This window comes from Pezoporus occidentalis, unplaced genomic scaffold (genome assembly GCF_034315485.1).
Source record: "Pezoporus occidentalis ecotype Australia unplaced genomic scaffold, CSIRO_AGI_Poc_V1 ctg183, whole genome shotgun sequence".
NCBI lineage: Eukaryota > Metazoa > Chordata > Aves > Psittaciformes > Psittacidae > Pezoporus > Pezoporus occidentalis.
The window spans coordinates 1,650,705-1,666,860 of NW_026913673.1; the positions used below are offsets into that span (position 1 = coordinate 1,650,705).

At 43.3% G+C, this 16,156-nt stretch overlaps 1 protein-coding gene across 3 annotated transcripts in view; it reads right to left on the reverse strand.

Annotated features, from left to right (window-relative positions):
• Nucleotides 1-16,156, reverse strand: part of AATF (apoptosis antagonizing transcription factor) — a 51,221-nt gene that overhangs the window by 18,389 nt on the left and 16,676 nt on the right. For all 3 annotated transcript variants that reach the window (XM_062615773.1, XM_062615771.1, XM_062615772.1), the window contains exons 6-10: nucleotides 15,909-16,113; nucleotides 14,977-15,141; nucleotides 14,120-14,203; nucleotides 4,097-4,164; nucleotides 2,550-2,630 (exon numbers count right to left, since the gene is read on the reverse strand). In XM_062615773.1, the coding sequence (XP_062471757.1) occupies nucleotides 2,550-2,630; nucleotides 4,097-4,164; nucleotides 14,120-14,203; nucleotides 14,977-15,141; nucleotides 15,909-16,113 (603 nt within the window). The remainder of the gene's footprint in view (nucleotides 1-2,549; nucleotides 2,631-4,096; nucleotides 4,165-14,119; nucleotides 14,204-14,976; nucleotides 15,142-15,908; nucleotides 16,114-16,156) is intronic.

Here is a 16,156-nt window from a genome sequence, read left to right on the forward strand (position 1 = left end):
ATTTTATGCCAAGTCCTTGAATGTAAGTCATGAAAACACTGCAGAGGACTGAAAAAATTCAGAATGAAAAGGTGGCTTTAAGCCCTGGTGTGTACAGGCAGGGGATTCCAAACCAGTGTCTTGTGGTGTACTCTACAATGCTGCCCACCCAGGTCTGAAATGTTTTATCCAAGCTCCTGCTATTTTTAGAGCTTGACAAATAGCAGGCAAAAGGATTCACAAGCATTTGCCCAGAATCACCTTTCCACTCTGCCACCTTTGCACTCCCTTCTGTTTGCTTATGCAGGAACATCCCCTCGAGGGGATTTTTAGCTCACAAGACTATTTCAGAATGGCTCTTCAGGCACAGCACACACTCACCCTTACACAAGGGCTTCTCTGCACAATCAAGTCTTTGTCACTGTTAATGGAGGGAACTGCCCTGGTCTGACTGTGATGGTGGAGTCAGGGGACAGACATGGCTGTGGAGGGCCAGTTCTGAAACAAACCCCAGGTCAACAGGCTGGACTATCAAATAGTTTGCTTATGAGACATTATCAAGTGATGGGTTCATAGAGATCAACGCTTATACAGGGACAGCAGAGTGGCAGAGGGACCTGGCAGCTCAGATGAATTCTCTGACATGAGTTTGTCTGCCCAGAACTCATTAATGGCACGTTTCTTTAAATGAGCACTTTACACACCCCAGTCGAGCAGATCTAAACTATTTCATTCAAAGGAAGACATCCCATGTGGCAGCAGCACAGGACCAGGAATCACTGACATGAAAAACAGGGTGCACATATCACTCCTTCATGTCTGCTGCAAGAAAAGGTGAGTCCTAGCGAGGGACAGCAGAGTTCCAGGCACTAGGTTTCCTAAGCTCAACTGGAGTTTTTAGATGAGCTCACTTCCCCTCTTAGTACCCCAGTTTCCCTGTACATGGAGGGGACAGGTACTCATGGCAAGTGGAAGATCAGCTGCTTTTCAAAGCATTTGAAGATCTTCAGACCCTAATAAATTAGCACATCTCATCCAAACATGCTCTAATATTGAAGGTTTGCTAAAGGACTGCTTTATTTGCCAAACAGAAAGAATTATGAAGGAAGAAACAAAAAGGAAGAATTATGGAGACAGAGGAAACTTAGTATTAATACTTTGCTCTCCGGGATCTCCAAGCCCTTCATGAAACCAAACCTAGACACTGCTGCTTCAGTTTTAGTTGAAGGGAAAGGAAGAACAGAGGGTAAGTGATCTGCTTGGGGTGACACGGAGTCTCTCAGTGGAAGAACCAACTTTGGGCTCCAGTGGACTATACTGAAGAGATGCTGGAGTTAACTGCATGTTAATCCAAAACACAGACAATGGCACTTTTTTCTGTTATTGATATTTTCCCTGCAGGGTCAGTGCAACTTTTATTTAAAGAGGCAAAAAAAAAAGGCCCCTAAGATCTAAGAGGCAATTGACTTGGCCAGAGAGCCATCTCTCAGGAATGCTGAAGCACACAGATTGCACACAATGAGAGACTTCCCCATTATTCCTGGAGGTTTATGAGTCTGACTCAGTTGTGTGATGTTGTCAGTAGTTTTGACTGAATCATGAATATATCCAATTATGTGTGATGCTGACAGAAAAGAATATTGATAGTCAATAATTATAGGCTTTTCAGGCCAACAAAGTAGCTCTTCCCTCTTTCAATAAATTATCTTATGACATCTATCTTAAAAATTGCTATGCCAGGCCTGACCCAGACTGACTCCACTGACTTTCTATCAGATGCCATCTAAACTCAGGATTTATAGTTTACTCACAAAAGGATGGTTAATGTTGCGGGTTTTGCAGGAAGCGGTGCAGCTTTGCTGCTGCCTCCCTGCCACTGACACCTCTTCCACCACAAATCATGCAGTCATGCTAAACTCAGGGAGACTCATGTATCTGCTCTGCAAAGACGGGAAAAAAGCCCAACCTATCCTTTCCAGGCTGCTTCCCTTCCCACCCTACCACATGGAAGAGTCTTCCACTGGAAACATAAGGGGAGAGTTCAACCCAAATGAGTGATCCAGGAGTCAGGATGTGAACTAAGCTGAAGCTAAAGAAAGCTGTGATGTGACTTAAGACATTAAAGAGAAATTAGTCACCAAATTCCAGCCGACAGTCAGTGGAAAAGAGGCATCTACCTCACCGAGGTGTTTCGATACATCTTCCCCTAGAGCTGCTACCCACATTTCAATCAGCTAAATATATATTGCACTAGAGGTGTTTATTGGCTTTCATTGGCAATTACGGCCCCAAATCACTTGGGGACATTTCAACACCTCTGTCCAGTGTTTTCTGAGACCAGTGAACGCTCTTGCCAAGACTAATCTGGGCAATGCTCACAAGCTGCATCCAACCAAGCCCTTATTCTAGGCTCAAAGAGCATTAAGATGTCCCAGTGGATATCCCAGAGCATGACATCTTGCCCCTAAAAGGCATGAAGAAGCCTCCCAGTGCACCCCAGAGCCAACCCAGTGCAGTCAGACTTTATGTGGCAAAATCAGAACTGTTTGCTTGCAAAAGCTGGCACCCACCTGATTCTCCTCCCTTTACTGGCTTTTCTGTCCACTTTCTTCTTTATTTTGCTTCGTAACTTCTGGATGGCCAGCCACTGCCTGCAGAATGCAAAAGGACACTTACACAACTAAAGAGCCACGAGGAAAATGAGCATTAGGTACCGTGGGGTCTGAGGCCCTTCCCAGCCCAGCTGCCTATTGCATTTACACAAGTGAAAGAGATCAGAACCTCAGGAAAACAAGTGTGAAACTCCAAATGCCTGCGAAGCTGCTTCACTCCACAGACAGGGCATTTAAACAACGTGCCAAAAAAAGGCAGTAACACTCTGAGAAAGTGCTGTCTGATCCCTGCCTATATTGAGAAGGGAAAGCCCAACTTCTCAGACAGAACTTCATTAAACCAAAGAAGTTTTCAGCAGGGACAAACTTCTACCAGTTATAAATATTTCTTCACAGGAAAGAGCATCATTTTACCTGATTTATACAATGAAAACTCGACATCAGGGGAAAAAATCTAGCAAAATCCAATTACTGCAATCTTAATATAATCTTAATTACTGTAATCTATTTTATTGTAAAGTCAGATAAATGTACAATGTAATCACCACTTAAATGTAATTTTGTCTATATCATGTTAAATTATAGTGAAGAGCTTTCCATAATATTCCAGACATACACAAAATAAATTTGACACATTGCACTAAAATTTGGGTAATATTTCACAAGGATAAAAGTTATTTCACCATCACAAAATTTCCTAATGCATTTTCTTCCCCTCCCTATACATATACCCCATAGCACTTTTGTAGTGGAGAGCCCTACTCCAGCCTTCCTCTGCTTTTCTACTACTCTAAATTAAAGCCCACAGCTATTTCAAATGTACCCTGTTCATTAAGAGGTATTTGGAAGATTCTTTTCTAACTATAGAATTTAACAGAAATAAGAGTTTCCCTGCACGGAATTGTATTTACTTCTGCATCCAGGAAACATTCCCTGATATTGTTTTAACTGGATAGTATCTTTTCTTACAGCAGGGAGAGAGCATACACAGGAATTGCTTTAACTGAGCTCGTGACAGCAGGTTTGCTCCTCTAAAACAATGACAAGTGAGAGCTTGTAATGAGAACAGGCCAAATATCAGCAGCAGGCAGTCACTTTGTCTAGTTCCCCCTCACTAGGGTGGGTTAAGACACCCCTCTATGGATCCCATTTGTACTGCATGAACCACTGAGAGACAGAAATACCCAATGTCTGGAACAAGCCTTTTACAACTGGAATTATCTTCAGGGGATCACAGAGAAACCAGGGCACAGCTCAAAGTCTGGCAAACTTGGAGTCACTGTGATCCATAACTCAGGAATCTGTTACAGAGGATGACTTTCCTGACTGATGTCATACTGGTTTAATTATTTGTTATGCAGTTTCTTACGCCCAGATGATGCTTTCTACAGCCATTCCAAATGTGACCCTCTACAATGAATAGGACTAGAAACTCACAAGTAGTTCTGGACTGGAATGCAGAGCTGGGGTGAAGCTACTGATGTTACAGACAACTTGCTACTTACCTGCCCATCGCCACCTGGTCATTGGGGTCCAGTGAAGTGGTTTTACGTTCTATGAATTCTCGAAGGAGCTGGAAGAAAGACAACAATCCCATTGAAAAGCACAGAAAAGACATGTTAATGCCAAGAGGCTCACAGGTTTCTCAAAACACCTGGATGCTTCATTTCTTGAAACGTTTCCTCTGCATGAAAAAGCTGATGGTGATGTTAAAAGTTTAGGTTACTGCAGATCATCACCCTCATCCAAAAAGGTCCCCACAGCATGTATGACTGAAGCATAACACCAAAGGCCACTACAAAGAGTTTCTGCATATAATTTCAGATGGATATAGGAGTAGTACAGAGTCGAGTCCCTGGGGGTCACTGCAAAGCTTCCCCTGGGGCTGTCAGATGGTCGAGCCGTTGGGTAACTGCTAGTCCCAGGAGCCCAGAGCAAAGTGCACAATCCCACAGAGGGCAAACGGGAGATAAGCTTGGAGGGATGTGAGCAGCTGAGCCTCAGCTTGTGTTTTCAAGGCTGGTGCTGTTCCTTGGGCTTTGGAAGAATTAAACAGACCTAAAAGTTCACAATCTGTTGTGTATACAACTCTCATGGGCAAGAGATACAAGGCAGGCAGATCTGCAGCAAGACCTCTGCCCCACACTTTGAGTAGGGAGGGCAGGGGGGAAGTGAAACACTTCACCAGACAGAAGTCAAGCATTTCTGGGCAGTAATGCTCGCTCCAAGGAACGCCACAGCAAAATAACTTTTATAGCTGGAGCAGGAACACTCAAGCAGACTCTTCTATTTCTTTTCATGTCCTGAGGGTTGGGGTTTGTATTTTTTGCTTCCTGCAGCCAAAGAATATTGTGAACAGTCTTTTTGGATACTTGACCGGTGCTGTATGTTTATCACCACTCACTGTAAATTGTACGTGCTGTGCCTTGGGTATCAGCCAACATATTAACACAGAGAACAGAAATAAACCTTCCAAAACCAAGAGGCACAGACTGCTTTATCGAGGCTGACATTTCACTGACGATGGAAGTTACTGCCGCAGCTCAGAACCCAAAACAGAGCCTCCTGCAAACCACAGTCCAGGCAATTCCACATTAATGCTAGACAAGAACAGAGGAAAAGTGTTTTTCCTCCACCCTATGCTGCTTCATTGAGCACAGCTGAGGCCAAAAGCTGTCCCAGGCTCATTGCTGCATGAGAAACTCACTGACTCCTGTGGTTTCTGATCACTTAAGTACTACTGAAGTAAGAAAGAGAAAAGGTCTGCACCCCCCAGAAGAAAATTGCCATAAAGGTAGATGGGTATCACTTTAGGAGACTGTATTTATTATACCTGTCCACATCTTTCCTCTTCTTCATGGCACATATCATATTACCAGAAAAAGAGGGATTCAATCATAACTAAAAACCTGATATGACTGTTTCTAGTTGCTTATTTTTTGAGATTCTGACTGCAGCAATTACATTTAAACACCCCAGGAAGAGAGGCCACTGGTTTATTATCACTAGAAAACAGCAAGCTACTTCTCTGCCCTGTTTATCTGACTGATTCCCAACATCTTTCTGGCACACAATCTATCAGTTTATCTCTCCCACTTCATCACAGTCACTCCTGGCAGCTAAATACAAGATCCAAATCCAGTGTTACACAGACATACGACACAGTAAACCTGTGTAACACCACCACTCTGTAAACAGCTGCCCTTAAGGCTAAGCAGAAATGGGATCTTGGTTCCTAGTCAATATTCTGTCAAAAGCAAGGTGGGAGGGAGGGTTTTAACAGCGGCAAGAAATGGTGCAGCAGGAGTTTAGTGGTTTCTTCCTGTACCAGCAATACAGTGTGTTTACTGCCCCCTGTTATCTTGCTTCCTTGGCACAATGCACTGCAAAACCCACTGAGCAGTAACAGCAGAGACTAAGGCATGAGAAGACAGTGCACAGACATCCTACGCTCTGACAGAATGAAGCAGCAAGGCATTTTCAGCAGGACTTGGACCCACCAAACCCAGAGCTGGGTAGACTAAGGAGTGCTGCCATGATCTTACAGCTATGGTCACATTGCTTAGAACAAGATGCATTTTTAGGGCAGGTTCCTCGTGCTGTACCTGGGAAGGGGGCAGCATCCTGTTGAACAGGATCATTCTCCTTTTGCCATGGCAGTGTTCCCCATGATGGATCGGAAGGACATAGAGCTGACCTATGCCCTGCTTAGCAGGGATCCCTATTTGCTGGAGGGCATATCCTCTTCTCCATTCACAGAATTAGAAGGGAAAAGCTTTGTGCAGCAGTAGGAGACTGAGCCCTGCACACAGTGGTCCTCTCTGCCCTAACCAGACCACCAGTCCATCAGCCATTAGCTGAGGCAGTTTGGTTGACCTTGGTGCTGACAGCGAAGTGTCCCTTCAGCACAGCATCAACTGCAGGACTGGGGATGCTGCTGGGGAGAGGAGAGAGAGGCAAAGAGGATGGGGGGTAAATGAAATAAAGCAGGAACCAGAGGGAAATTAGGAAGCAGAAATAAAAGCTGCAAAGCATCTTACTACATCTAAATAGCATATGTCTTAAAGCTAAAGTTATAAATCATGCTAACAATGGTTACTAACATAAAAGTGGATGTAGCCAGAGGCTACCACTGAAAAAGTCAGTCTAGACCTGCCTCGCTGCCTTTGGTCTTTAAGGATTTGATTAGTTTTTCCACTTTCTAGCGGAGTCTTGCATTCAGCCCATGCTCCAGAGCCAGCTCGGGCTCAGGATACAGAGGGAATGATAAATTCATTTACTGAATAAAGCAACACTGTTTTCACAGCACAAGACTTAAAACCCTTCCGAAGTGGTAATATTTCATTAAGCTTGGCGATTCTGGTTAAAATTTATTAGTCAAAACGGAAAACTCTCATCAGACCCCATATATTCCATTAGGAGTGATATATGGTGTCTCCCAATGTCTAATTATTAACTAGGAAGTGTAAGTAAATCACTATCAGCATTAAGCCCTGATGTGTGAAGACAAGAGTTTGAGTTAGGCAATTCCAGCATCAAAAGCTTTGATTTGAAACGTATCCTTCTTGCTTTCTCCTCTTCACATCTTCCCTGAACTTCAAAAGCCTTAAGCTCAGTCTCCCATGTAAGCAAACACAACCGCCTACTGCAATGAAGTGCAAGCACATCCAGCAGCCTGCAGCTCAACTCCAAGCTGCTCCTACCAAAAGCTGGAAGCAGGAAGACAAACCATGTGCGGAGTGGACAATGGTAAGCAGAAGAAAGTTGTTAATGTGAGTTGATTTGTCTTTGGAACGAAGCGCCGATGACAAGAGTGCTCCTGCACGCGCATTTCTGAACTCAACAAAGCTTTGCTGTTAAACCCAACCCAACCAGACTCCAAAACCAGGGACTACCAACCACGTGAGCAGAGGAAAGCACACAGTGATTGTGTGGTTTGCCAAGGACCACAAGCCATGTATGAGGAGGGCTGGGAGCAGATGGGGAGAGCTTTAAATCTGCTGCACTAGCAGAGATCAAGGCAGTGCTCCCACAAAACATGTCCAAAGGTGAGAGCTCCAGCAGTGGTTAGTGCTCACCCACCTCTGCTGACACCAAAGGCACTGTTAAATTGACACTAGGGCCCATGATGGGTGCATTTCTAAAGAATTCACCTTAGAAGGACTCCCTGTCTGTGCTGGTTAAAGAGATGCACACAAAGTACATTGTACAAAATTAAAGGGATTTAGAAATGCCATCAGGGTGTTGTTCAAGGGTAATAGAGATTCATTTCTCATTTTAGAGGTCAATTTTCATCTTGGAGGTTAGGTCTCATTTTCATGCACTATCTATCAGTGTTTCTAATAGTACAGTTGCTGACCTTTCTGATTTGCAGACCCCTAAGAATTTCCAGTTGAGACAAAGAGCTAAATATAGCTGAAATAAGCCTGGTGACAAAAGACTCCCTCTTCTTAGACCTTACAGATCAATTCAGATTAAAACCTCACAAAAGTTCATCTATAGTGTATCACAGGAAACAGTCGAGTTTACAAAGCTTAGGAATACAATCAGAACAAAAGGAACACTTTGATGTTATTCAGACCTTCAGAAAAGCCAGGAAAGGTACAGGTCATTCCTGCTACAGTGCATCAAAGGTACCTGCTCTGCCTTGCAAGTGGCACTGCTGCCTTTGAACTCACCAGCTCAGGTATGAGAAGAGGTGAGCAGCACGACAGAGGAGTCAAAACAAGGCCCATCAGGCTCTCTGTGCTGATAACCATATCAAACAAGGGTCTGACAATGCTCATGTTAAAGCAACTGTGTAAAACAACAGACAAGCAGAACCTCGTATGGCTTCTGCCATATTGGTCACTTGCTAAAGCAGCAGGATCACACAAAGATTCTATACTTGTGGATTGTGAAACAATGAGAAAAGTGGGAGAAAGGCAGACTTCAGCTGCTTGCCTTTAACAGAACACTGTCACCCCTTGGCTAAAAAACACTCTCTTTATTAGTGAGGAACTGTAAAGTATTGGTCAATCGCTTCTGTGGGCTTCTCCAGCTGAATGTGTGTTTGTTCCTAGAGACAGCAAACAATTACTGTGGTGCAAAGGTCTACTAATGGCATTCCACTATCTTTTAACACGGAATCATAGAATAGTTAGGGTTGGAAAGGACCTTAAGATCCTTCAAAAGCTCAGACAAATTACCTTCACCCTGCTTCACAGAACCACAACATGACATGTTGCACACTGAAGAAATGTGCTGTTGTTAAATCATCTTTTAAAACGGGTTAAAAAGCAGGTCTTTTTTAACAAGATCACTGTAGGAAACAGCAAGGGAGAAGGTAAGTACAACTGGTTGAGTCCAGGAAGGAAGACTACAAATCCCAAATGCTCTTCCTTTTTCCTGAAAACAAAAGTTGACAAAGCTGTGTTTTAGCAGTATGATTTCAGTACTTTTGTTTGTTTGTTTCTCCTTTAGCCTTTGGAGAGATCTCTTTTTCCTATTTATATGCCATACAATTAGTTAAACCAGCATCAATTATGACAAGGTGCTATAGCCCAGGACTCACGCAGCCCACATTTTACACCATGTCCTGCCCAGATGTAGAAACAAAGCTGTTTCTTCTCCTCCTCCAAGCTCACCCCACAGGACCATAACACGATTTGGATTTCTAGCAACACCAGAGAAAATTCAGACTGCAGCTCAAGTATTATCTTTAAATCGCCTTGAACCACTTTCTGCCATTATTTATAATGTAAAAACCAAAAATATGAGATGAAACCACTGGACAGCCTCCTTTTAGAAAGCCTTTTCTCAAAGTTGAGTTTTGTACAGAATAGGCATTGACTTGCATATTTTCTCATAGCCCATTAAGAGAAGTTTCAAATCAAGCTTTAAAACGTGTTATTAACCATCTACCCAGCCATTTGAAAGATACATGCCTGTGATAAGAGTATTGTATTGCCATTAACCTGTGGGATGGTTCGAGACATCTCTTCTTCACACAAAACTCTAAACGCATCTCATTAAAGCCACGAGATCAACTGTCCATATTAATCACTCACCAGTTTAATTAAGGTAAACCAGCTTGTCACAAAGCCACTCTTCTCTCTATTCCTCACCATTATCGACTTTTAATAGTTCACTGCATTAGTAATTACTTGTTTAGGGCATTATCAAATACCTGAGAGAGAAAACCACAGTTTGTGCCCCAGAAACTGCTTTAGGCCAACTCTTGCTTGGGACATGAGTTAAAGTTTATCCCCTCAGGTGGTTTTCTAAAACGCCACACTGTGGTTTAGACACAAATACAACTCGGAACAGAAACAAACTGAGCTAGAAGCATCTTAACAAGAGATTCAGGGTTGCAAGCTTGTGGTTACTCCAATTACAGCAGGTAGTTGGGATGCTGAGCTAAGAAAAAGGAAGTTAGTGAGATTTCCTGCTCACTTGTGAAAATCATGCCAGTCACAGACTGTGCAAGAGTGGGCAGGCACACACACTGCCACTTCACAACAGCAAAGCTGCAAGTCCCACAGTTAAACAACATTTCCTCCAGGATTAATTCCTTCCCTAAGTAATGAGGGTATAGATATGCAAGGGAAAAAAAACTCTTCTCGCTACTGATGCTCACCTTGGGAACAAACCCCAGAACATTGCAACATATGACAACCCTCTGGGAGCTACTGGCAACCCTGCCTGGCAAACTGCTGGCCTCCTCTGAAGCCTTCAGCGTTTCCTTGAACATTCCCTACTTGCTTCCAACTCAGCTGCTGAAGTCATGGTGATCACAGACAACACTGGTGATTGTGGGTTGTTACAGAATGCAGTGACATACAACGTACCCAAAATTAGGGAGAGGAGGGAGCAGGCGAGCAAATGAAGAAAGGGATTATGTATATTCCTAATTCTTAGGCGTACCTGCTGCCATCAATGATGAACATTTGTTCTGGGAAGAGCTGCTACCAGTGGAACGCTTAGCATATGAACACTAACCTAATTCCTGTTGGGAATAAACCAATTTCCACTCTTTCCTTTACTAGAGGAGTATTTCAACCTAATAATAAAATATCCACTGTAGCATGTCAGACCAGCAGCTCTCTGGTAGCAGGCTGGAATTTTAAGTCTTAATGCTGCAATATCAGCTGTAATGAATTCTACGTAAACATGACTTGTAAAAATAAAAAAAGCCTTTTTCTTCCCTTAAAACCATGTATGAAGGAGAGTTTAAAAGGAAAGGAAACAAGAGTGGAGCCTCTCACTGCTGGCAGGAATGAGGATCCGCTGACACAGTTTCACTATTCCCAGCCAGTGCAACCCAGGTGACAGTATTTCCCCTGCATTACTCAGCTCAGCTTCACATTACTATTTACCATGAGCCACCACAATAAAAATTATAACTGCTTATAAAACAAGTGAAGAAGATGAGAAAAGGCAAAATGGGATGAACAGACACAACAGAGTTAAACTGTGAATTGCCATAAAATTCCACCAGCCCCACACAGTGAACTCCACTGAATACCAAGACCTGGACAGGAAAATTGGTTTTCCACAGGAAAAACAGATTCATTAAAGAGTTTCTTTATGATAATCTGTAACAAAATGGTGAAGCTGCTTATTCCATTATTGGTAACTTGTGCACATTCATCAGCTCTCCTTCATTTTTACTTGATTTCCCACTGAAATACACAGGAGTTGGTTTCCAATGTCCTCCTTTATCTGGATGTTTGCTAAACCCTAAGCAGTATTCAAAATAAACTGATCATTAACAAATGTTACTTAGAAAAATGAAAGTCATACTAAAAAAAACTCTGGATCTAAACGCAAATACAAGGAAAAAAGCCCCCACTGAAGTGTACACGTACTCTCTGCGATAAGCATAATGCCCAGAGGTCAGAGCTCCTGGGCAACCTCAGCTCCAACAACCAGACACATTGCTACTGATTACTCCTAAAGAACCAGGTCCCTTTCAATGTTTTATATTTGTACGTCCACACACACAAAGTGCTGCCCAGTTATGACCCATCTGAGAGAAAACACACTCACTGCATTGTCAGCACTCGATTGTAACGCACTCTACCCTCTCTGGGTGCAATGTTCAGCTTCAGTTTAGCACAGTGACAAATAAAGGAAAGCCCTTCATGAAACCAATTTAATTGGGAGGTGACAGGAACCATACAGCAGTTTTCTTTAGCCTTATCATTGAACCGGCTTCAGCTCCCATCTCTGCCAAATCCCACTCAACTGAAGACATTAACCAGGTCAGCGGCACAGGTGCCGCACGCTGTCTGGCAAGGGACTGGCATCCCCACAATTACTTGCACACAATGAAGCAGTAATCTTTCCAGATCATCTCTCCCAAGAAGCATACTGGGGATGGGAGGAGAGAAAAACAGTGGAAGAGAAGGGAGGGTGGGGTATAAAAAAACCCCAACAAGCAAGAAAGGAAAATGAATGTGTGGCTGCCTCACGGCTCAGCAGATGTCTGTGCGTGATGTACGAGGCTCGGATAAGCTGTCGTAGCCCGCTGCCAAAGAGTGGTAAGTGATTAAAGCCTCCACCAGCCTAAGCACCATATTTAGAGTCCATGGGGTGTTGAAGGTTGCACCCATTCCTTGCTGTGCTGCCAGATGTTGTTGGCTGGTCCTGCTCCCAGTCGCTGTGCGCGGGAGGCAGCAGTTGGTACAGCAAGGAATGCAATCTGGAACGCTTCCGGAGGTGCTGTACATTAAACCAGTGTCACCCATCCTTCACCTCTGCCGAATGCTGAAACAACTCCAATTTGCTGCCACTTCCCTCTTGGGAAATGGCCAAGATACAGTTGTGCCTGGCAGCCCCATTTGTTTTACTCAGGTGATTCTCTTCCCTCAATGACCTCTATTAGTTTAAGTTTTAATTTAGATTAACCCCAGCACCCCAATTAACCAGTGAGGGGAAAAGCTAAGCTGGGACTACTCATATTTCTGAAATCACGATGCATCGAAGTTGAAGTTATTAGAAGGGAAGATGGGCCATTCATCTCTTGCTGCTTTTCTTTTACAAATGTAACATTTCATGGCCAACAAGCACCTCCCCTGCACAGGTCCACAGGCTGTCAATCGCAGCTATTTCTCCTTGACCACTTCACAGTTTTGTTAAACAAACTTCATTTATTCAGTGTTCTTATGGTGGCCCCCAAAGCTGGGCTTCTGGGTCCACCTGGACCCCAAATTCCACCTCAGTATTATCTCCCTGCCTTACAGATTTGGCCTCTTCAACCACTGATGACCACAAGAGGAGCACTCAGAGCCTTCACAGATGAACCCAGCACCTTCACCTGCCCAAGAGATGTTCCTCAATTGACAGCAGTGCCTGCAGAGATGCTCCTACAGTAAATACACAGCCTGGAGAAGAGCTTGCTCAGTACAGAGTCCTGACTCTGAGGCAGGCTGCCTTGAGTACATCCCTCACAAACATTAAGTATTCACATGATCCTAATTCTGCACTAGGTGAGATCTACTGCAAATATTTGTCTTGGACAGTAGGGTTGGAAGTGTGTTGAAAAACTTTGTTGGAAGGGCAAAAAAACAGCAGCATCAGAGTTCCCTGTATTTCCCTTCTGTAAAACACAGGTAAGAATTGGCAATTTAATAAATCCTTTATTCGCCTTTAGTCCTGGCTCTGTACACGAAACCTCAAATTTTAGAACTATCCAAATGCTTCTGGTTAAATCAGTTAACAGAGCACAGGCATGTGGCAACAGCTCTCTTCCACTGTTCTAACACTTTCCTAGCCACTCTAATGCTATTCAGATCAGAAAATTCAGCCTTCCTAATGTGATAATGGTACTTGTTTAGTCCTGAAGTTAAAGCTCTCTGTGGATCATCAGAATAAAATTGGGTTTTGTGCAGTGGGGAAGGACTTATAGTGAATCAGACTCCTCAATATATGGCCATTTCCGTAATGCATAAAGCCGGCACTCTCATTTCTTAAATGAAGCACAAACATGAGGTTTCCCTAAGCTGCAGCCTCCATGCACTGGGTGCACATTCCTTGTGTCTAGGAATTTTGCAAATAAAAAGAGTAACTGGCCTAAACCCAAGCTGGCACAATACCAAGAAAAGTCCTTGCAGCTTCTTCATTCAGTAGGTAGATGATTTAGGTTGAGTTGAGAGTAACTCAGGTGCTCTTGAGGATCTACCAGACTCGTTTTTCATAATGGGACTCTACCCGCAGAGAACAGTCACCTTTAGAGACTTCAGTCATTTTTCTCTGGTATAGCAACATTCACCAGCAAGAACAGAGATAGACCTTATCCTGTGGCCCTGACTCACTCAAGTACAGCAGTAAGTTTCCATCCACAGTGCAACCTTAAGCTCATGCAGCCATATATCAAAAATTGTGAGTGAGGTCCTCTGAGGTACCTACAGAGATTCCAGATGTTAAAAGAGTAACTGAGTTTCACTGGTAAGAGAAATGTAGAGCACAGAACCAACCACATTAGCTCTGTAAGTATTAAAAACCAATTGGAGCCATAATTTCAACACAGATTTACCATCACCTACCTGGTGATAAAAGTCATCGTCATCAAATATCTCCTCATCTATGTCCTTCAGGTGCCTGTTGGACTCTGACTCAGGAAGGACTTCCTAGAAGCACAAAGGAAATACTGAAAGCTCAAGTGTGTGTAATTCTGTCCCTAACTCTGATGACATCACGTGCAGCAGCTTGTAAACACACTTGAAGACAGGAAGGCATGCAGAAAACCTCCCAACATAACAAGCTGTTAAGGACTAGGAATACATTTAAAGGCAAAGCAGAAATGCTGCCAGTGCCAAAACAGATTTATGAGACCTTTACTGGGAAATAAATAGGACTGTGCAAAGTCTTTCTGGCAAAATACTACAGATATTTTTAATGTAATGGCAAAAATACATCTTGCAAGTGCAGTAATTCTGCATGATCTCTCAGAATCGAGTATTTATTCATTCTTAAATACTAAATTAATAACAAGCTTACTACTAATATATTCTGCAGGTTATATGCAGTGTGACTTCAGAAGTGACTTTCTAGGTTAAAGATTCTAAACTCCAGAGTAAAACCAGCTCTGTAGCCACTACCTGAAAAAGCAGATTTAGTGACAGCATCATCACTTCAAAGAGCACAGAAAGAGCACAATCACAGACAAAACCTCGTTTTCCCCTGTCCAGAACTGGCACAGGAGATAACACAAACACCATAAAACTGGAATGGAAATGTCGACATCTTCTTCTTAGCCATTACATTAAAGGAATCAACACTTGGGTATCTCCTCCATAAATCTCACACAAACAAGAATATCACCTGCTAAAGGCTTGAGCTAATTGTTTTGCAGAGTTTCTCTGCTGCTACAGGGTGAGTTATAGAAAGAAAAAGCCCTTACCGAATTTTCAGGCAAAGACTCAGGGATGGGATGAGATTCCCGTTCCTGCTTCCCCAGCACTGTATACACGGATCGCTTGGTCTGTGTCCGCCGTAGTAATCTCTCTTTGTCCATCATAATATGATCAATCTGAGTCAAGATTGAACGCTCAAAGGCACCGAAACCCTGCAATAACATTAACTAGTGTCAGATAATGCAGAAAGCTTTTCCTCAAGGCAGCAGTGTTCCTCTATCTTTCCATGTCAGTGGATAAGCAGACAGCATTCCAAGAGGAGGGGGCCTGGGTTTCGTTGCAGGGATTTCTGCTAGGATATTTTATTTGTTCTCTCTCTCTCTCTCTTTCCCTTCCCAACCTGAGGCAACCTGACGCCTGGCTTAACAAAATGCCTTTGCTGTTCTGGTTCAGATTAACTTCTCAATGATTAATACTGACTCACAGATGTTAGCAGACCCTGGATCTCCGGGTGAAATGATTACCCACTGCATTAAAGTGTACACTTCATGGAGAAGGAGAGCCACAAAAGTCCCTAGTTCTGTTATAAAACACAAACAGCTTGCTGCTAAGCACTAGTGGCATTTTCACAGGGCTTACTTGCTGCTGAAAACTGGCTATGATGAGACTGGCTACTGGGAGAACACCAACATTATCCAAGAATTTTTCCCAAAACCTGGGAAACCATTTGCCCCTGAAAATGTTTTCTACCCATCTGCTCAAAACAAAGGAGAAGAGCTTATGCCTTTGACATCTGAGGGTTGAGTTTCTTTCAGACTCCTGTAAGGCTGGGGAAGAGAGCATACTTGTGTATTTAATTCTTACTGCTGTAACTCTCAGCTTAATTTGGAACATCCATGATACAGAATTTCCACATCAGCTTGTTCCCCAAATCTCTGCTGAACAGTAAGCATGTGAGCACACATTAACAAACACTTGCCTTTCCCACTTTGCCAGATGCCAGCTTTGTCTTCTCATGCCACTTCTGCAGGACACTGTTCCGATAGGTCCTGAAGTCAGCATAGCGCTTGGCTATGAAGTCTGGGTACTCCTCCAGCTTCAGCTTTCGCTTGGGGAGGCTCCTCCTCTTCTCCTGAGCCTTATCCACTTGCTCTTCATCACTACTGCTAGGGATTTCATCATCACTGGAACAAAACCACACAGATTAACCACCCTACACCTCTCTAA